General features: G+C 35.8%; 1 protein-coding gene and 1 long non-coding RNA gene across 2 annotated transcripts in view; one reads left to right on the forward strand and one right to left on the reverse strand.

Moving 5' to 3' along the window:
- Positions 1-20,378, forward strand: part of LOC140849911 (uncharacterized) — a 71,499-nt gene extending 51,121 nt beyond the window's left edge. The window contains exon 3 of the long non-coding RNA XR_012132299.1: positions 17,946-20,378. This is a non-coding gene — a long non-coding RNA (uncharacterized lncRNA). The remainder of the gene's footprint in view (positions 1-17,945) is intronic.
- A 71-nt stretch (positions 20,379-20,449) lies between these two features.
- COL1A2 (collagen type I alpha 2 chain) overlaps positions 20,450-23,424 on the reverse strand; it is a 34,811-nt gene continuing 31,836 nt past the window's right edge. The window contains exons 49-52 of the mRNA XM_017662389.3: positions 23,162-23,420; positions 22,568-22,752; positions 21,650-21,892; positions 20,450-20,922 (exon numbers count right to left, since the gene is read on the reverse strand). Coding sequence (XP_017517878.1) covers positions 20,776-20,922; positions 21,650-21,892; positions 22,568-22,752; positions 23,162-23,420 — 834 coding nt within the window. The 3' untranslated portion in view covers positions 20,450-20,775. The remainder of the gene's footprint in view (positions 20,923-21,649; positions 21,893-22,567; positions 22,753-23,161; positions 23,421-23,424) is intronic.

Genomic DNA, 23,424 nt, shown 5'->3' on the forward strand with positions numbered 1-23,424 from the left:
CGAAGGGCTAAACTTTGTTTATCCGCCATCCAGCTAAAGAGATTATATTTCATGGCCAGCTGGTTCCCTTGGAGGCAGAATTTGGCTCCTTAAATATAGTACTTGTCTAGATAAATGTTTAAGTTGTTTAATGAAGGACATAAAATCACATTTTTTGTAGTTTATTTCCATTTTTCATTAGTCTAATAGATTATTCACATTTTTGTAGACAAACTTTTTTGATTAGTTCTCCCTACCAAGAACAGGATACAAAGACCCAGTATTTTATTACTATAGAAGGAATTCTTTCTGCTTTATCATTATTCATAGCACTGTACTCTTGAGGCTCTGAATATAATCATAATATCTAGAGTTATTGGCTTTCAATTATTATAAATATTCTCAACTAGTTTTTGTGAGGGTGGGTGCTATTTCTCTTTGGTATATTTCCCTTTGGTGTTTTGTAGTACTTTCCATACCTTTCTCACTACAGCCTTGTATGCTTAGAATTAAAAACTGAAGTCACAGTGGAAAATCTTAAGAAGTGTATCTGCCTCTAAAGATCCATAAACATTTCCCAAAGCCTTGCAGTGAATACCCATAGTATCTATTGCAGTACTTCTATACAATATGCATTCTGTCTTGTTATATGAATGAAGATGTAAGTAGTTTTGAATTATTGTGTGACTATCTCCAAAATAAAAAATGGATCATATTATCAATTATTTTCATAAATCTTCTATTGTAGGTTCTTTTGATGTTTTTGTTACTCATTTTCACAGAGTCCTTACCTGCGAATGTGGGCTGGGTCCTCATGAATGTAGTGGACTCAGATGTGACAAAGCTTCAGACTGTTTCATTATGGCCAGTTGCCTGGATTCACATAAAAAGGGGATCTGAGAAGTGTCAGTCCCTGAAGATCAGAAAGCAGCCACCATGAACAAAGCTAAATGAGATACCTCTGATTTTTGAGGCATGACTGCAAAACTGATGGTAGGGAGAATGCATAGCAGGATGGAGTTATGCTGTCTAGGTTCAAGAACTAGATATTCCCAATTACTAATGTGTACTAATGGATAAATTATTTAACTTCTCTAAGCCACAGTTTCCTCACTTGTTAAATGGAGATAATAATAGTCTGTAACTCACAGGGTTGATGTGAGGATTAAATGAGATCATGCTACCAAGAGAACACAGGACAGAGCCTGGCACCAAATAAACCCTAAATGAATGTTAGCTGTTAAGTCCTGTCTGCCATAACTACTCCTTGACTTAACTACTGAAGCTCTTGGAATCTGCAGTGCTCATTTTGGTCATGATCAGGCATTAATTCACCTCTCACTATCTACTGAGCTGATTTTAACCCTCCTTAGGTGGCTGAATATGGCTCACATAGTGTTTAAAATAACAGATTGCCTATTTTAGTTCTGTTCATGTTAAACTGACCTCTGATAAAGATTTACTTAAGGCTCTAGGTTAATAGCTAAAGGAATATTGTGTTCTATTAATGGAGAAAAAGTGCCCAGCTTAGAGAGGTCTTGCTTTATTTTTCATTGCTAGACTTGAATTTAATTATGGGAATCTATACCTTAACAATGACACTGTTAACAAGAAACATGTAGAGGAGGATCTAGAAACCTTCTGCTATATGAGAAATGGTGGAAAGGACTGGATGGTGCAGTGGATGAGAATGTCTCTTTAGTGTTAGGTGCTATTGGAAAGGTTTGCAGTTTTTAGATTTCTACTTATAGTCAATCTTTAATATGAGTCTCTAAGGTATAGTTACCATCAAGAATCACTACACTTCAGAAGCCCTAACTCTTGTAGGCACAATGACTTTGTTTCTAGGTCAGCTTTACTGTCCTTGCCAGTTTTTCCCTACGTGGTTTTCCCTAGTGGTGCCTCAATCTTTATGAGCTTCTTGAATGAGTGCCTACCAGTTTGCCGGAGGACCTCAGCATTGCTGAATCCTGAGTCAAACTCACTGAACCCTACTCCCCCATGCTAAGTAGATTCTAGAGCAGTGGAATAGAAACAGGTGGGAAATTGGAACTAACAAATTGTGGGTAGCCAAGGGGCTAGAATTCATGGTCAACGAGAGAGAACTGGCCTGAGCAGAGTGGATTCAAAGCTCTGGCTCAGAGTGTACACTTGGTTTAAAGACAAACTTTACTACTTTGCTGCTATTCCTCAAGGTTAGACTGCCTTGCCCTTTGAGGATTTTCTCTCTCTCTCAAACGATTTTGCTATTTAGTTTATTTTAAATTACCAGTGCAAATAAGAGTATGCTTTAAAATATATTACAAAATAGTTGCCCTTGTCTAGCTTAGATTAATACTTAGTCTATAGGCACAGACCTGATCATCTATATTTGCCCTCTTACAGCACTAAATTATGTTTTCTACCTTTATCTTGCATCTACCTACCACTTCAGCATTTTATTAAAAAAATAAAAAAATAAAAAAATAAGGGAGAAATGTAGGATTCACATATAAATCAAGTATAAAAATCAAATGAATAATCATATCTGACTTGATTGTTTATAGTTCATGATACATGATCAAAACCAAAAGTTTCTGTGATATGACTCCCCTTGCACTGTTCACCATGTAAGAACTTATTCACTATGTAAGAACTTGTTCACCATGTAAGAACTTGTTCGTTATGCTTCAGAAGATTGGAGACTGTTGAGAATTAGGCTTGGGGTTGATTAATGATTGTGCATTGAGTCCCCTATACAGAATTTTATTGTTGTTAACAACCATTTGATCAATAAATATGAGAGAAGTCCTCTCAAAAAATATATATATATATATATTACAAAATAAAAAAAATGACCATGTTTATATTTGGTTTGGAGACTATGTATTTCAGCTAAAATACGTAGGCTGAAATTATCAGTGAAAGAGTCAGGAACTTTCTTTTGTGATCTGATGTTTGGGATTATTGAATTTTGTGCTTAAAAAATAATTACTTTGATTTTATGTTCATTTTTGTTTCTAAAACTGGAGATGTGCAGTTTCAGACTGTTATTTGCAAGTAGTTCCCCATGCAAGTCCTCCTGGCTTTCTGCCATCCTGACTGCCTTTAACTATAATGGTGATTCAGCTATGTGTTTCGGATGTTTTGCTAATAATTCACATTTGCTGTTTTCCTATCACAATTATATTCTCCATTACTTCTAATTTTGTTTTGTTTTTTAGCAGTAGTTGTAATTCATATAATTGTAGGACATTCGTTTGATGTAAACTCTTAGTCCTATTTGGAAATATTTAAAGCACTGTGTTCTTTGCAAACCCTTGAGGAATATTATTTTAACACATAGCTTTTATTTTCACCAAGCCCACAATAAGCCTAGGTAATTTTGTTTCATGTTGTGTAATGTTCTCATTTGTGATTATTCCTGCAGGTTTCTCATTTTCTTTTTTTAATCACAAATAAGAGGGCAAGAACAGCTGCTGGAGTTGAGGTTATCAGACATTTTAGGTTCATTTTCCCCTTTGTGTGGAACAGTTCTGTTGAAAATACCTAGTGTGTCTATGTTGATATTGCCACCCGCTGGTGAAATAGAGAATTTCCATTTTAATGAGTACTTTAAGAAAACATTTGTTTTCTGTTTTCGAAGTACGAATTTATATGTTTAGGTTCTTTAAAAAATATGTTTCAAATTCCACTAGAAGAATAAAGAGTTTTGCTATTATGCAACAATTTAAAGCCCTACTAAAAGAATAAAAAATTATCATTATAAAACCATTTAGAAACCTTTATTTACATCTCTTGTAGCCTCTCTCTACAAAGGGGGGAACTGAAAAAAAAATCGTAGAACTAAATTTGTCAAAGTGTTGTCAGTAGTTACTGTTTGAATACTGAGACTAAGAAGGATTAGAACAATTTTTGTTGCTTTTTTTACACTTTTATTAGGTTACATTTTTTCCTACAGAAAGCTTATAGTAGTTTAAAGGAAAATATACATCTGAAGAGAAAAAATAACTATATGTGTGTATACACATCAAAATGTAACAGCGCATCACCCTAAATCAATGCCACAGTTAACTAAATAGGTACAAAAGGAACAAAAGCCCTGAAATTGAACTGCAGCTCTCCTCACTCCACTAGCACAAATTTTAAATTCAAATGCATACATAAGAATTTATTATGTGATAAAGATGCCACTTCAAATTCATGTGCAAGGATGCTTGGTTACCTCACATCATTTACCAAATAAATTCCAGATGTGAAAATTAAAAAGATAAAATAAATTAAAAATATGTAAATGAATATTTAGGCTAAGCAAAAATGCCAAGGAAAAACTTATAAAGGAAAATATTGAAAACTTCAGTGTTTGAATATTACCATAAAAGCAAATAATAAAGTGGGAAAAATATCTATAGCATATAGAACTAACAAAAAAATGAGACATTTTTAAAAAGGACTTACGAGTATTTGAAAAAAAAGTTTAATTTTGTTACTAAAAATGCACATTTTATTAAATGAGAAAGTTAGCTATAAAACTGAAGAAGCTTTAAAAATTTTTAATCCCATTGTCAAAAGTACTCCACATTATAGAGCTATTTTGTTATTTAAAATAATCCCTTAAAAGGTATTTAATAACACAGGAAAATGTACAATTTAAAGCACAAACACTGTTAAAATTACAATGTACTTTTATCTATATTTATCTCTCCAGAACGATAATACTCCAAAGTTTTAATAGTGATTATCTGTATTACTAGTATTGGTGATAATTTCCTTCTTAATTCATTTCTGTATTTTTTAACTTTTTGAAAACAAAAAATTTCAAATATGTAAGATGCTCATTAAAATTTATTTAAAACTAGGGTAGAAAACAACACATTCAATTGCTATTTTAATAAAAATAAAAACATGAATATATACTTATCTATATCTGCCATTCATGTATGTAAATTATAATTATTTTAAGAATTTTAATGGTGATTATTTGGTTATTTTTTGGTTATATTTCTATGGCTATAGGTGATTATTCTCTTCATCATTCCTTTTGTAGTTATTTTACTACTGATAAACAAAAATATCCATTATATGTATTAAAATCATCTTTCAGAAGATATTTAATTATGTAGAAAAATGTTCATGAAAACTTTGGTTAAAAGAGGAAAAAGTACATGGAATATATACAATTTTTTCTTAATCTGATAGAAGTATGAATCTTATATTCACACACACACACATATATATATATATGAATAGACTTTTTAAAATTTTTGAAAGTGTGTGTCTGAAGTTTTAATTGTGATTATCTATAGCACTATGGATTTGGTTGATAGTTTTCTTCTTTAATCATTTCTAACTATTAAACTAGGAACAATGAAGTCCATACATATAATCAGATATGTACATTGAATTGTATACTTTAAATATGTGCAGTTCATTGTGTGTTGATTATACTTCAATAAAGCTGTGAAAATATATAGTATAAGACTGTGCTGTCCAATAACAAAATAAAAACTTTTTTTTCTAAAAAGAAAAATGGACACTTAAAAATGCAGAATGTTCACTTTTTACTAGCTCAGTGTTCATTTCATCCCATTTATAGGTATGTAGACTATCCAAGATATTTAAAAATATTTCTTCACTGTCATTTGGTACAGTAATGAATCAGCATTTTAAAACAGTTTACACAAATTTGAATCCACACATTGTTTTCTAGGGTTTGAGAGTGGGGGAAGTGGGGAAGAGTATTTCCACTTACCAAGATATGTTGGTGATGGAAAGGAAATTAACATCTTGTGCAAGGATCTGACTACATTGTGAAAACATTTAGCTTTTTTTCCTCAAAAGAAGGTGATTTCTTATTATTGATGAACTTAAACAACCAAGCAATCATGATTCCACTTTTCAGAAGGAAATGACTTACTCAGATATTAGAGTCTCTTATTAATATATCCTGTACTTCATTTCAGCAGTAATTTTATTGATTATGTAAACTGTTTAATAGTCCATTGGCGATGCAAATGTGGCTTTAAAATAAAAAACCCGATATCAATTGTTTCCTCAAGCAACTTCAGAACTAAATTAAATAAAACCCTTGATTTGAGGCAGCCAGCTTTTTCTGATAAAGCTTTCAAATATCTGGCATATTAAAAGTGTGTTCTAGATACATGATAGATGATACTAGATAAAGAATGATACTGTCTCTAATATTTTAATAAAGGAAAATAAACAGCTCTCCTGTGTAGCTGCTCACTAGCTGTCTGGTGGCCAATACTAATATGCGTCCAGCAATATGATGATATATCTGCTAGTCTCACTGAGCTATGTGCAAAGACCTCTTGCACAGAGACTCTTGTATGACAGCTGGCTATGTAGCCTATTCTGCCTCCCTTGAAAGGCTCCCACTCTAAAACCTAAGCAGCTAATTTACAAATAATAATGCATAGCACAGGCCTAAAGAATGAATGAAAATATTCATCCTCGAGGCATGTCATCAGTTGGTTATAATAAAAATTGCTTAATTATTTATTAGTAATTGCTTTATAAATTACTCTGGTTTTGCTGAAGGGTATAAACTGAGATGGGAGAGAAGAGCTAGAGTTAAAATTGTCAGGGGACACTGTGGGTAAGGGTTTCATATACCACACAGATGTTTTTTTACTTTATTCTGTAAGTGCTGTGGAAACAGAAGTCTTTGAACAGGGGATTGAAAGGTCAGATTTGTGTTTTCACTGTGTGATGGAAGATGGATTTGAGGAGGATAGGAAAAAAGGCAGGTAGTAGTTAAGGTGAAAAACCATGAAAGCCTGAAGTGAAAAATTGCAGTACAGGTGAAAAAGAGGGTGTATTTAAATAGTATAAAAAATATTTAAAAGGTAAAACATGTAGGAAGAACATTCAGAAGGATCTGGTTAACTGAGTGAATATGGGGGCCAGAGGTAAAGTAGAGGAAAGAACTGAGTTTTCTTCTTTGTATAGTGGGGTAGCTAATAACGCCCTTCACTGATACTGAAATCACAGGTGCTGAGGCCGATTAGGAGGGGAACCATAAGTGGCTAGTTGACCTACTTTCCTAATGGATACATGCAGTTGCTCAGAAATTTACAAGAGCAAATTGTATGGACAGACATACAATAAATAATGACAGTAAAATTACAGACATAGCTTTCCAACTAAATCACAAAAGGCCAGAAAAACACAATAACCTTTTTATGAAGCTAATGTCAGGGACATGGACAAAGATTGAACAATTAGATTACATTAATTGTATTTGTTATGCTGCAATGGAAATTAATTTACTTGCAGTAATAATGAACTCTGTTATAATGGGCATTCACCTTGTATCTCACCTATTCATTCAGTAGAATGATTTTTTTTCCTTTTACAAAGTAAATACACAGTAAGACCAAATAAATTCTAATGATTGCCAACAGATGGTGAGGGGCTAAACCTCAGACCATCTGATGTTTTGCTTTTCAGTACTTTCCGGCTGTTCTTTCTACTTAATTACCTTCCCCTCACTTCCTAATCCCTTCCATGTAATTCTACACCAAGATAGGGTCTAGTACTGTCTATTAACTTTCCACAGCCTACACTCCTTTCTGGTAAGATATTCTTTCTTTATAGCTGTGTTGCTAATGGATCTAAACAGTCTGGCTCTAGCAGAACCTTTCAATCCTATTTGAACCATGTCTTTGCTCAATTTATTAATTCAGTTTAGTGCTGAGAATTTAAAACTTACTCTTACAGTTTAATCTCATTTCACATCTGACACAATGGATCAACTACCAGTAATTTTACATAATCAAAGAACTATTTTAACTGACCTGTCTTGTAAATCCTTCTCATATGAGACATTTATTTTTTTTCAATCATTAAAACAGAATTACTAGAGTGATATATGTGTTTCAGTGAGACATTTCCTTTATTACATGAATGCATCTATGCATCTTTTATGAACGAAGCAGAGAAAGTATTGCTTTAGTAGGTATTTTAATGAAATTTTAGGCAAGTATATAAAGGCATAAAGGGCAGGATTTCATGGAAGTTCAGAAGACACCCATGAGGTAAAATGGTATAGACTCTGTATATTTACGTAATCCATATATAGATAGACCCTTCTTTTTCTTTTGAAAAGCACATTTTAAAGTCCAGTTCAGTGTAAAAGGCTATTTCTGTGTCCTATTCAATAGTCCCTAGTATAATGCTTTACCAAGGTAGACTAATAGAATTCTGTTGATCCACACTCCCTCATTATGGGTGTATTCTAATACTCCAGTCATGTTTAGCAGTAATTTGTTTAACCAAGGATTTGCTCTTTTGATACAGAAAATGCATACGAAAAATTATATATTGTTAAACATTTCTAATAAAATAAGCCTTACAGATATCTATGATTAAAAACAATCACTTTTTTTCTCATCATAAAACTAAATGCTCATTTAAAAATCTTTGAAAAATACAGAAAAATTGTTTTAAAAAAGCCTGACAATACTCATAATCTCATTAAAGATGATGGCTATTAATTTTTTTGCCTACATCCCTTCTGGATTTTTTATGTATATCTGTATAAAATGGGACTTTTAAAACAAACTTGGACTTATACTGTATATAATGTTTTATGCAGATAATCACTATACACGTTTAACTAACGTGAATTCTGTTCTGCATGCGAGTAAGAAAGACAGCAATTCAAATCACTTTCTTAAATTTCCCCTTCATTTTGTTTATGAGTAAATGCCCTGGAATAAGATTAGATGGGGGATAGGAATTTGCTGTTTCCTTAATCAGTCTCAATTTCTGAGTGGCTCTTACAGTATGTGCATCTTGCTACAGTGACTGACTCTCATGGTAAAAATTCGTATTTTTCCTATGACATGGTCTAAATTCAAGCCTACTGCTTTGATGTTCAATCACAGAAATGGTTATCTATTGTAATACTAAGAAGAAAAACTGACGAAGTTATGGTATTTGGTATCCAACTGGGAGATTTTTGAGGGTAATATTAACTATGTGAAATTTTTTTGTCATGTTCTGATTTTAAAGCCTATCTCCTGCATGAGACACAACTTTATTATAATCTGCTTGTTTATTTTCATGTATAGTTACTAATTTCCCCCATATCACTAAATATTATTTGAGAACATTTTTAATAACTGCATTGCAATCTCTCATATGGCTGTGCCATATCTACTTTATTCAATCCACTACTGATAGACATTTGGTTAATTTCCAATGTTTTGCTATAAGTAGAGCTATGACAACTGTTGCACCTGTGACAGGACATGAGCATCAGCCATTATTTTTGCACATGTACTGCCTGTTGTTGTAGCCTTTCCTTCCGACATTTTTACCATTTTCACTCTGATAAGATCTAGGAGAAAGGGGAATGTGATTTCACAGTAACCAACTGGGGATTCCCTTCAATGGAAGAGGAGGCAATAAAACATACGTTTTTAGTACAACCTTTTGGTGTTTTGTGAACATGACACCTGCAGTTCTGAGTGCTGGGTTGGCACTTAGTCATGGGAGCCAGGTCAAAGAGTGTATTTGCTGTGGCTTTTTTTGAGAGCTGCAGTGTCCTGGTTCCTTCTATTGGCTTCTTGCTACAAACAGCCAAGGCATTTGTCAAAAGTTAGGAGACTTCTGTGACTCGTGTGCTCATCCTTCAGACTGGCCCTGCTCTCCCCCCCAGTGCTGCTCTGGAGGACAGCTATGCATTGTTCTGACTTGGGCAGTGGAAGGAAAACTAGGGTCTCACAGCTTTATGTGACACTCTTAATATCGACTTTGTTGTTCAAAAGTCTTTAGAAAAATCAAGGATTCTTTTCTGGGTGCAGGTTACATTTCTGTACATTTCTGGGTGCAGGTTAATAACTAGTCAAAAGTCTAAACATTCATAAGGCTTTTGATACATACTGACAAATTACTCTCCAGAAATTTCGTACCAATTTATTCTCATGCCAACTATATGTGAGACTGATCTTTTGGCTGAAACACTGTAATTTTAAAAAGAAGCATAGCCACAGACCAGGTAAAGGTTTAATTTGCATTTCTTTAATTACTAGACGAGTTGAACATTTTTTTTGCATGTTTAATGACCTTTTATCTTTTTTAAAAAATCTGGGTTCTTTGTCCCCCACACCCTGCAACCCCAAGTTTTTTGGAGCAAGATTTTCTTTTAAGTTTAATGTTTGAGAACTTTATATTTTACATCTGTATCTAAAGACAAAATCCTCAAACCACATGAAATACGGCACTCTTTTTTTTCAGGAGAAAGAAGTGATAGAAGAGTGTGAGAAGGATAGATAGGCTGTAGACATTCAAATAGAGATGCTGCTTATGGCCTTTCATGTCCCCTTTAAAAATCCCGCACCCCTGGCTGCTGATGCCTAGGTGGCTATGTGTTATACCACATGACTTCAATGATCATGGTTGATGGGATGTCTGCTCAGAGGTCACCAGTTAATAGGCTGCCAAGGGATTTATGAACTTCACCAGACTCTCTCCCTAAGGAATTAGAATAGCAAGTTAAAAAAATAGATGACCAATTAATAGTAGCTCTGAAAGGGCAAACATGCAGAATATGAATGAACAAGATTACTGGTGGAACTGTAGAGAGAAGAGTCACAAATTCCAGCTCCTGAGAACACTGAAGCACCTTAGAGAGTCACATTCCAGCCAGCTCCAGTTTCAGCAAGGCTGTTTATTTTTCCTGCTCTTACTCCTCTGTGTATGGCCCTGTCACCTGAGCTTCCTTGAGAGGGTCTCTTATTATTTACTATTAAGTGAATGTGAAGAAACAGAAGATTCTGGGGGAAAGTACCTGTGATACAGATTAAAAACTATCTTAGTTATAATCCCATACATATCCCAGAAGAGTCATTTTTATAGTTATTTCTTTCATTTAATATTTTGTTCAGCACAAAATTATCGAGTATACAGTCTACTTTAAGTATTAGACTAAGTGGTAAGGAGGTACAGAGATGAATCCGACCATCTCTGTTGCCTACATAGAGTTCAATCACACTTTTCTACATAGTGTGGTCTTTCATTACTGCAGATTGTCAGATCAATGGTGACCAACTAGTTGCTAGGCAACTTGAAAAGACAGGAATACAGAGCTGATGCAGTGTCATTCTGATATGGATTCTTCCTCTAATTGTTTGTCATGAACCGTAAAGGGCCTGAAATTTTCTCTAAAGCTAAGATGTAACCCTCCATAGTTTAATAGATGCTGGCAGAAGACGTTTAACTTCTATGTCATAGACAAAAAGCTATTACAGCAAGGCAAGCAACAGAAGCTGTATGTTTGCTTCAGGTACCCTTGCCCCCAAGTCCCATGGGGATGATGCAGAACAACCCAGGTGTATGTGTCACAACTGAGGAACACCAAGCAGAGAGAACCCCAATCTTTTGTAGTGGGCTGCAGGCGACCTGCCAGTTATTTGCCCTGTAGAGAAACATTATCTTTCTATTCTGAACAGTAACCTGCACTCCACTCTGTAGCGAGGCACTCTCTCTCTCCTACAAGGCTAGTCACTATCATGGTATGACCATCCTTGAAAAGATAATCCAGACTGAAGGGCACTGGTGCCTTTGCTTGCAAGATATTTTGTGGACACATAAAATAGCAATGGAGGATTGTCTCCAGACAATGTTGTTTCTCTGGATACTTCTTTAAAACCATTCAAATTTTTGGTTCTTATTCCTACTACCCTAAGTATCTACTTACACTTAGATTGCCCTATATTCCTCTGTTTTTGCCATATCCTCTTTACTAGTTGTATTAGTTCAACTTTTTTTGTTTTATGTATTAAAAACCAACTTTCTTTAACTTAAGCAAAGAAGAAGTGGAAGGATACTGGATTATTTCATAATTCAAAGAACAACCAAAAACCTTGAGCTGTTCTGGGATCTCATCAGCTGAAGTCCATAGACATCTCTGGGGTGCTGTCGTTGGCATGCCTCAACTGCAGTGGCTCCCAATCTCTGTTATTCCTCACTTGTAGTTTTAAATTCTCAGAAGAGAGGAGTTGAAAGGCTCAGCTTGGCTGAGGCTCTAACTCTTGTCTTTTCAGTTATGCCCAAGATGGTAGGACTGTAAAAACACAGACCTAGTTAGTCTTGGCTATTCCCAAATTAGGAGGGAGAGTTTCTTGAGAGCTTTGGAAGCCTTCCCAATTGCTTTCCACTACATCTGGATTTGTTTTAATTGATACTGCATTGCTCAGAAATAGTTATTGTTTGGGACATTGTTCCATTTTTTTTTTAAACCAAATAGTTTTACTTTGTGTGTGTGTCATTTTCTTGGCCATCTTCTGCCAGTTACCAATAGTTTTTTGGAGTCATTTTGTGAACTGATCTAAGACAATTTAGTAATTCAAAAGTTTTAGGTGAATCTAGGTAACCTCTGGTAGTTGAAAGTAGATTGAGCTATGTTTTGTCAATCTTGCTATTAAGTGATGTGCTAAAAGTAGAGCAAGGCTTAGCCCAAATTTTATTAATATTAAATATTTGTTAGCTAGTTATATATCTCCAAGACCTCTATTTCAACAATGAAAATTTATTTCTAACACCTTTTATACTGATTAATGTATCTCCTGGAATAGGTTTCAGTAATGCTATTTGACATATCAGAGTAGCCACCTCTAAAGCTTGGATTTCACTAATTAGGGTATTTCCAAGGTTATTTAATCAGTCTTGGAGTGTGGATTAATGTTACTTTACTGCCCACATACACATATATACATGAGACTTCCTATGGAAGTATTTTTAAAGTAATTTACCAGACAGACAATATAATAGGTCAGAATTTAGGTGTTTAGTCATGCACTCATGCTAATTTCCATACTCCTTTGTAATTAACATTCCTCCTGACTGCATTAATTGGGTTTGCAATAAGTAATCACATTGAATACTGCAACCATTCCAAATTAATTGCTCACTTGTTCAATGAGCCATTACATGTTCTCATTTAAAGCAGCTTAGAGAGCCCATAGTTTTAGAACTCTAGTCCTAAATTTGGGGGAGAGGGAATGTCAATAATATGATGACAGAAATAAGCCAGTGGTTCCCAAACCTTTGAGAGTACATGAGAATCACCTCAGTGTACTCACTGAAAATGCAGATATCTGGGCTCCACTCCCAGCAGTTCTGGGAGGTACTTACTGTGTGGGGTCTGGACAAACCTTGAGAAGTGTTGCACATTGTCTTCCTATAAAAGGCACATGCTCGCACATACTTCCAATTTTACCAGTGATTCTAAGGGAAAGTTTCAGAACCCTGTGGCTTTAGTCTGGTACAATTTTTCTCAAGACTGGCTACATATCACAATAACCGAGGGAGTTTTAAAACAATATTCCAGACCAATTAAATCATGATATGAGTGGTGTAGGGTGACTAAACTGCATGTTTTTTTCCCCCCAACCTGGAATGGAGACTAGAGATTTTTCCCAATGTATCAATCTGTTTTACTGAATTAGACTCACTTGACAGATACCTAGCAAAAGTGATAATACAAAGAAGCCCAGTTACACTGTAAATCTTACAAAATACACAGTTTAATTTGTGTATTGGTGAGAAAGCTCATCACTTTTGGCATTGATTTGTCTTATTCTCTTCAAAGGTTCAAAGGATTTAGTGGACTTTGTACTCTGTTTGATAGATAGCCCTCCCAAGCATGAGAGAAGAAAAGAAGGCTCTTCTTATAATTTATGGTGGCAAAGTTAGTGTTTATTGTGATTTCAGTTGATGAACATCTAAGAAAATATGCGGAACTGCAAATTGACAGTAAGTTCACTATACTTTAATAGCATGCCTAGCAGTAACTAAAAATATTCATTACGAATAACCCAGAGAAATGGCTAAATGTACAATTTTCTAGATGTTATCTGAAGTTCTTTTTTTATTCATTTGATTAGGAACATATCCTGTAATGATGAGCAAAGTAGTGGATGGAAACTTTAATTTAGTTGCATTGATAAAGTTTTAAAAATTATTTTATACTTATATATTACAAAGGAAAGGAGAGTTGTAATCAGTGATAGAAAAATCATGTTAGAAATAACTATAATCAAAGCTTTTTCAATGTTTCTTTAAAGTGGATCCACTTACATTACTTATATAGACATTCAAAGTACGGGCAATAATAGGTGATTTACTGGTGTTTAAAGCCCTTGAGTAGATTCATAGAGGCCAAGAAATTTCCCAAAGGACATGAATTTAATGATTATGATCACTTCTTTTGCTGATAACTCTTGAGTTAGGACTTCACTGCTAGAGACAAAGTTTTAGAAAATCAGATTGTGAAGATTAAGTGTCAGGAGTTTGCTAATTTGGACATGTATAAGTTATAGTCCATTTCTGTAGAGCTGGCTTCTAAATAAGCAAAAGGGCTGTTTCTAAGCTCAGAAAACTTTCTAAAATTTGGTGCATGGAATGGCCTAAGGAAGACTGGTTTTGCAAATTTGTTCCTTTTGTCAGAAATTTTACTTTTTTTTTTTTAATGGTTAAGGTGGAATTATTTTTTGTAAAAAATTGAAGAGATTTTCAAGGTTTTAATAAAAGCTCAGTACATCCTTTGTTGGATTTTAGAGAAGGGCTCACCAAAATAGTGAGAATTTGGAAGTTTCTGGAATCCATCTGTGGTAGGAGAAACTGAAGAGTAATTGAACTGTAGATGTGCTGTCATTTTAGGCCACAGTTGTCAGAGAGGTTTGTACTTGTGGAAAGGTGGTTACTTTTCTTGGCAATGAAGTTGAGAGCTTCAAGGGAAGACCTAGCCTTCTGGGAATAATGATAGCAGTGGTGGTGAGTGTCTACTCTTATAAGTTGCTAGGCATTCCTCTTTCTCATCTAACAGTCCAGTGGGTAGAGTCATCACTATCCCTTTTCTAAAAGATGAGGATATGGTGGAGACAGGATTTAAATCCAGATAGCTCTGCTTCTGCCACATAAGCCCCTGTTCTTTCTTTCACATCCTTGTGTTATTTATTATTCTAGATAATCCTTAAAAACCCTTGCTTAAATCCTGAAGGGTCATTAACTGCAGTTTGGGGCAACATTTGTAGCACTGGACAACTCTTCTCACCCCAAAGGCCATTCTTCTTATGTTTGCCTCCTTGTGATAGAGTAAGAAAAAAAAGTGAGCACTGAGGGCAGGAAGGTGGGCTGCAATGGAAGCAGGAGAGAAGTCTGTGTTTCTGGGGCAGACAGGAAGCAAGCACCGGAAGCCGTTCTATCTTCCCCTCCGAAGTCTGAGTTTTCATTTCCTGATGGTATGCATGTGGCAGTTAAAAGACTGGGGTGTTCTATTATCCAGTCAGCAGGGGGAGCAGTAAACTTGAAGCCATCCAACAGGGAGAAAAGGCCATCCACTCAGCAGCACAGTGGTTCAGTAGGTCTCCTTATCCTGCCTGTCATTAATAGATTCCATTAAAAAAATTGTTTCTGGGTTTTTTTACCCCATGGTGTTTATGGTAAATTAAGTCATTGGACACCAGTAGTAACACTGCTCTAGAAAAAAACATTCGCTTCAGTGGTAAAAGTTTGTGTTTATGAATTTCTTTAAATATGTAGTGAATTGCTCTAGAACCTATTAAGATTGGTACTTCTAGACAAAATCACTCTTATGTGTAGACTAAGAATAATAGCTCTACTTGGGAGCAACCAGATGAGGGGTAGACATTTGGTTCTATGAGCTGTTTTGAGGGTCCATGTTCCATTTATTGTCCTTACAACCTTGGATGGTGCCAGGAACTGCAATCCCTTTTAGGTTAAAGCTTCTTTTTTAAAGAAGATATAACTAACATATGCAAATTTTACCTAAAAGGAATAACTCATTAATCAATCTCCATTATTGAGTTTGTCTATTTCCATTTGAAGAGGTCTGTGGACAAGTTCGTTTTGATGTTGTAAAATACAAGGCTGGGTCATAAAGCATCTGCCACGTCTTCCTAAAGCACGAAAGGGGATCCACAGCAGGAAAGTGGGTGAACAAATGACAAACCTTTATTTTAAGTTGGGTCAGAGCTGGTTAGTTCTCTCAGGTCTTATGATAGAAGAAGCCACATAGATTCTGAGTACAAGACCCAAGATGAGCTATGAAACTCATGGTTCAGAAAAGCCTAGGGTTTAATGAATAAGTAATACTACTTTTGTGTAGTAGTTCATAACATATTTTTTGGTTATGGATTCCTTGGAATATCTGAAGAAAGTTGTGGACCCTTTTCCAAGAAAAATGCACATACACACAAAATTTAGCACTCTATTTTGGGAGTTTATTGGTGCTCTGTCTTGCCCTAAAGCCCATCATGAATCCTTGTTTACAGCAGTCATCTCTAAAATGGGGTGTGCAGAGGTGCATGCACCCCAGGGTGTGTGCAAAATGATCCACTGGACTATAAATTTTCTATTTGTATTTATTTGCTGTCTTTGAAAGTTTTCTTCTGAGGAGGCTTTGTATGGCACATAATGTATTAATACCTTAGTACATGTATAATATTTATACATAGATGAACAAAATTAGTTGTAGGAGCTCACATTTTTACTGTAGAGAAGCATGACTCAATATGAAATAACTACCAATTTAGAGCATGGGGCTAATTAAGTTTAAGTTCCAGGTTCTCCTGTCCCTAAATTGAGGGCCTAGGGTAGAAGATCAAATCAAGAGGTGTCTACCAGTTACTAGAAATTTTTGACCTAATCATGACAAGTGATGTTTGCCCACACTTCACTAAGTGCTTGCACACGTGCTCCATTTGGTCCTGCTGGTGGTCTGTAAGATAGGTGGAGCAGGTATGGTGATGAAATCTCTGAAAGCAGGTATGTTAACCAAATTTTCAGATAACTTAAAAGACTTTCCCAAGGGCTAGTGCTCATAATCCTGGCTGCTGCTCACAAATTACGTGCTTGTTTCACTAACCTGCAGGGATAAGTCAGTCGTTTGGGGCTGTCTGTGGCCCCACAGCTGCACCTACTGGTGTTCCCTGAGGACAGAGTTGAATCCCTGACTGATCCAGACACAGGGATCGAAAACGTATTTTCACTACTTGACCAGAGGGTTGGGAAGCTGAGCTAACAATTCAGCATTAGCTCTCTCCTGTTGGTACTGTAATACCAACATATTTCAAAATGGATAGAGGGCTCTGGAAGGGTTTAGATACATCTGTGTACAAAAAAGATTTACAATGGCTTATTAAATGGGAGTTTTGAGCTGGCTTCGAGGAAGTGCCAACCACTCTTTCTCCCAAATTTCCCTTGGTGCTATTGTGAAAGGCAAAGTACTCATCTAGATGGATTGTTGTTCTGACCCAAAGTGGCATTTCCAACTTTTCTTACATATAATCCAATTTTTGAACTTCCTTTTCAGTGATATTCGGTGGAATAGCAGAAAAAAGTCTTTCAACATTAAAGATAATAAATGTGTTCATCATTGGTCAGGTGTCTTTGCTCTTGGCCAGTGCATTAGCTGTATTGATTTTAGAATTTTAAATGACCATTTTTACCAGACTTGATTAATGTCTCCTCCCCTCATCTTGGCTACCTGCTCCTTCTCTCTCGCAGACAATCTCCTTCCCTCTCACACTGGCACAAGTTAGAGGCAGCTGACCTTCATAGGACCAAGGTTCAGTAAATGTTGTGGGGCCTGTTGATTAGTGTCAAAAGAGGGTGTTCATCATGCAAAGGTCAAGCCTTTAGTACCTTGTCCAGACTCTGGGAACACTCACAGTGGACCTCCTGGCTTGGTAAGTCCCAGGCTGTTCTGTTCTGTGGCTTCCAGAGAAGAAGTGCTTAGCCAGACAAAGGGCTTGAAGGTGAAAGGAGATCTCTGGCAAGAGCTGGCCAGCTCGATCCAAATATCACTGTTACTGCATGAGGCTAAAATTAATTTCCTAAGATTCCCTCTCATTAATTAATAATATCCTCTGCTATCCTTGGAGGATACTTCCTTTAAAACTGTGTTCACATGTTATTTTATTCTCCCTCTGCAGCTGAACTGAGAGACCCCTGAGGATGCTGCTGCCTGGTATGTATGGCTTTGTACAGCCCCTCTGGTGTCCCCCAGAGTGGCTGGGACACCGTGAGTGATACTCTTAGGCTAGGCTTCTCCTTCTCCATCAGAAAATAAGTGGGAGGGAGGTTGACCACCCTTTCCCTGGAGATGGCTACTTCTCAGGTAGGATTGTTTCCATTTATTAACCGCTTATTTCTTTTCACATTATTTTGAAGAGTAAATTTGTTGTAAATGACAGAAGTAATATCACTACATTACAGAAAATTGTAGGCATAAAAATCATTCCTGTCATTCCTACATGAATACACATGCCCTTTTTTATATGCATTTTTATATGCATGTTTAATGTATTTCTAATGATAGTATATTTGAATATTATATTTTAAAGATTATGACATTTCATTCTAAGCATTTTTTCTTGTTTAATCATCCTCATAAATGTTATTGTGATTCCAAAACTTTTCCATTATTTTTCTTGCTATTGTTCATTAGATATACCATTGTTAATTCCTCATTGGTATTTAATGGATATACCACTATTTATTTCCTCATTGTTATCTCTCAGATATACCATTATTTATTTGGCTATTTTCTTGAGGTCTTCCACTGATGATTAAATGATTAGGTGACCGTTAGCTTAGGAAATCTACTTCTTTGAACTCAGTTTGATAAAGGTCATTATCATCATCATCTAGCATAGCTGGGTCACAGTGGGTATTTGGTAAATGTTGGTTTTCTTCCTTCTTCTCTTTTCCCCTTCTTTATGCCAAACTTAGGGCTGTTTCTTGTATTGCAAACCTGAGGGTATAGCATATATTTTATCTGGAGATTTCTAACTGCTTATTATGAAAGTTTGCCTTGGCCATTTCAATGAGGATTTCTAATTTGATCACAGGGGTTTAGTTTTCTTTATATCATTTTTTCAGGTATATTGATTCATTCTTTCCAGTCAAAATGTTAGAGCTACAGATTGTGGAAATCACCTTATCCAGTGGTTTTCCAACTGGTGCACATTGGAATTTTGCAGAGTACTTAAGAATACTGATTCCTTACTAATTCTTAATTTGGTAGATGAGAATTGGGAATCTACATTTTAATAAGCATTCCAGTGTTCTGATTCAAGTAGTAGAAGGACCATAATTTGAAGTTATCATTCGGTTGGTAAACTTTGCAAACTTCTTAGTGTTAATGTTAGATTTTTTGTCATGTTCAGTTTTTTTCTTTTAAAACTAATTTAGTCTTGAGATGACTTATTTCAGGAGACAAATATTATAATCACAATTATGTTCTGAACAGGAAGTAAGCTCTAAATGAATCTTAACGTTTTACTTGACACATTACTGTGTTTAAGTGTATCAAAGATGTCATTGAAAGGTACAGTGGAGGAAAATGAATTTGATTTGGCAGGTAGGTGTGTGCATGGTACTATTATCCACAACTGTCTATGCCGATTGACAGCACACACATTACCTCTTAACAGGCATTGTACTCAGTTGCATCAGATTTAAGTGTATGGCATCTTTCCTGAATATTTGAAACTGTTTTAGTTAATAGTATTAATTGTGCACAGACCAACTTTCAGCCACTGTTTCAAAGTGTTTAATGGATAATAAACCAAAAGGTTCTATGGTCCTCTGCTTAGAGTAAATTTAGGTCAACAATGCCATGTTGCTTAAGTATTATGCATTTTGAGCAAGGCAAATGTTTAATAATTCAGAGAAGGACTCTTCTTCATATTGTAAATTGGAAAATCAAAACTCAGGGATGAAGTGTTCTAGGTCATTCAGCCACAAGGAAGAGAGTCAGAACAGGTCTTCTGGATCCTTATTCTCTGTATGCCAAACTGCCTTTTTTGCATAGTTTCTACCTAATGAGAAACACTTAGTCTAATGTCTGGTAGAGATGCTATAGTCCATTCTTATATTGCAAAGATCATAGAAGCAAGGAATTCTACTCAGTGTTTTCTTTTGGAAAACCAAACATGCTTTATTTCATTTTTTTTCACAATTTATTTAAACATCTCACATATACAAAATAGGTACAATTTAGTTTTTCTGCTCGTCTGAGAAACAAGGCTTCTTTGGTACCATGGAAGTGGATGAAAACAAGGCCGGCAAAGAACAAATGCTGAATTTAAAGGAGAGGACAATGTTGGGCAAAGGATCTGCATACTTTTATTTGGGGGTAAGATGTAAAATAATGATGCTAAATCAAATAAAAAATATAGAATACAGCTCCAAACAGAGGAGTATTTCTTCTCAAAGTCTTCTAGCACCATCAACATTCTTCAAGTATCTGAAATACAATTAATTAGCACCTTTGTGTTTTGAACAGACAGAAGCACCTCTGCTCATCTCTGTCTAGGTCAGCACCTAATGGTGTGGATCACACTCATAGGAAAGTGTTTGAGGTAGTTTTAAACCTTTGGAAGTTTGGGTTTTAAACTTCCCTCTGTGGAAGATATTCAGAAGCCACAAGTGGTGCAAATGTTCATTGTTTTTATTTTATTTTTCAATTTTTATTTTGGTTTTCTTACAAAGGTTGACATTTTCCACAACAGGTGTAAAAGTGTTGAAAAAAATTCCAAATCTTTTGGGGAGGAGAAGAGGGAGAGGGAATTAATTGAATCATATTGCACAATGCTCTGATCAATCTTTCTCCTTCTCTTTTGCCCACAATTTAAGCAAGTAGATGTGCAGAAGAAATGGAAGTATTCAGCTTTCAGTTAAAAAAGAAGAAAAAGAAATGGCAAAGAGAGAAAGTTTTTTTCAGATTTCTTTTTTTCTTTTAATTTAGGTTGAGTTCATTTATTTGAAACAGACTGGGCCAACGTCCACAATGAAATCTTGGTCAGCACCACCGATGTCCAAAAGTGCAATATCAAGGATAGGCAGGCGAGATGGCTTGTTTGTTTTGTATTCAATGACTGTCTTTCTCCATTCATTTGTCTTTCTCTGTTTAAAAGAGATTTAAAAAAATGTACATAAAGCAATACTATTTCTGTATCTAATGTCATCTGAATCTTAGATATTATAAGAATCACTCTTCAGCTTTTCTGAAGACACGTGTCCCAGATCAAGAAGTGTGTCTTTGAAACAGCTGCATCAGGGGTACCTCTAGGGGGAGGTTTCCTACCAGGCTACTATTTTTTAAAAAACAAAACAAAACATTTTAATACATATTGCAAGTGCTTTGTTCCTACATTATCATTTTCAGGATGTGTGTGTCAGCAGGGAGCCTTGGGTGAGTATGTAGTACTGGTACTAGTGAATTTTAATTTTTCTTCAATTTATAGCATATTGTAGAAAAAGCATAAAGAAAAATTAATTGTAGGCCATACCAATAAGTAGAATAAAAGACTCATAGCTATAAATTATAGCTTGGGCCCTTTAAACCTAAAGTAATTTTAAGTCATGGGCATACACTATTATTTAAGAAACATGTGAAAAGAAAAACAACTAATACATGTACAGAGTGTGCGTTTCTGTACTGCAGGCAATTTCAGAAGGCAAGACCTGATGAGTGGTCTGGGTTTACCATCTGAATTTAAATAAATCCATTTATGAAAAAAAGATCAAATCAGTTAAGTGTCTCATCTGTGTGCTCGTTTAGTGGTCTAAGTTGGCACTCCAGCCCCCTCTACCCAAATAAACGCTAGTCCCAGACTTCACTACTACTCACCGAGCAGCCATCTACAAGAACAGTGTAAGTGAACCTGCTGTTGCCCTCAGCAACAAGTTCAACATCATTGGAGCCTTGCAGAATGACAGACTTTTTCAGGTTACCAGTCTCCTCATCCATGTATGCAATGCTGTTCTTGCAGTGGTAGGTGATGTTTTGAGAGGCATGGTTGGCCAGCAGGCGCATGAAAGCAAGTTGAGTAGCCATTTCCTTGGTGCTTACTCCTTCAACATTATATTCAAACTGCAGAGAATAAGATGAGAATTCCAGTTAAGTGGAGAAGGACTCAGATACTAAGAACCAAATTTTTAAAAAAAGTCTGGTATAGGGAGGAAAAATGGACTCAGATTTGAACCTTAGGTAAGAGATACTTTTAAAGGAAACCCAATTCACTTGTCTTTGAAGTAGTAGTTACCAAGAAGAGACATAGCAACTACCAGGCTGAGGCAGGGTCACCTCAAAAAGGTGCCTATTTCAGATAAGCCTTTATGTGTATGTTTCTTCCTTAGATAAGAGAGCCATTATATTGAGATTTGGACCTCTTTCTTCTCTGTAATCCCTACCAGTAGGCATTCAGCAAAGTTCGTGAAAAAGTTTGATAAAAAGTTTAGAGAAGTTCATGTTCTGAAAATATGTATGCATGATTACAGAGCTGTATGCTGGCCAGTATTTTGTTGTACTAAATGACATTAGTCAGTTTCTTGAACGCTTATCAATTAAGTCAAATTTGAACAATAACTGAGTTGCATGGATATGTCCAATCAACCCATCTTTAAAGTCCAATTCAGGATAGAACTGGAACCTGAGAAAACAGCAATCCATTTTGGTAAAAATTAAAAATATAGATAATTTAAAAGCAAATGATCCTAAGAAAAGATACTATTTAGTAGGGGAGAAATGTTTGGAGGGATTCCTCACCTGGGTCCCACCATTGATAGTTTCTCCCACCCAGACGTGCTTCATGGCCTTGGAACTTCTGTACCAGTTCTTGCCTGGGATCTTTTCAGGTTGAGCTCGGATGCATGTTTCGCCAGTAGAGAAATCACAGTATACTTTGATAGTGTCCATAGTGCATCCTTGGTTAGGGTCAATCCAGTAGTAACCTTTTAAGAAAATAAAAACCAGACCATAAAATCATTCAGTGAATGGGACATAGGTTCTAATATTAGGAGTCAAAGATTTTGATTCCCACAAATAACATTTTTTATTATTCTGTTATATTGTCTACCCCATATTTAACAGGAGGAGGATGGCTGTTTTCAAGATTAGATGATTCCTTCTCTCCTCTCCTCAATGAGAAATCAAATCAGGGCACACATTAACATGAAAAGGGCAAAATATATATGAACTGAAGCTTGAGAATAGGTGGTTGGGAGAAGAAAATGCTTCATCAATTGGGTATGATTTCGCATTTTTTAGCCAAATATTTTTTCATTCTAAATGTAGTGGGAACTGATTTTGAAAAGTCAGCTTGTGAGAAGGGTCAGTCTTGGCTTGGGCATCTTGACCTACCACTGCTCCACTCTGGGTGGCTGAGTCTCAAGTCACGGCATGTGCGAGCTGGGTTCTTCTTAGAGCCTTCAGGAGTAAGAAGAGTCTCAATCTGGTTGTTGAGAGATTTCAGAGTAGCATCAACTTCATAATCCTTGGGTCTGAGAGAAGGTGGTGAACGAGGCTGGTCAGCCCTATAGAAGTCTCCATCATAACCGAAGTCATAACCACCACCACTTGCGCCTGGAGGTCCAGGGGGGCCAGGAGGACCAGGAGGGCCCTAC

The sequence above is a fragment of the Manis javanica genome, chromosome 6 (assembly GCF_040802235.1).
Source record: "Manis javanica isolate MJ-LG chromosome 6, MJ_LKY, whole genome shotgun sequence".
NCBI lineage: Eukaryota > Metazoa > Chordata > Mammalia > Pholidota > Manidae > Manis > Manis javanica.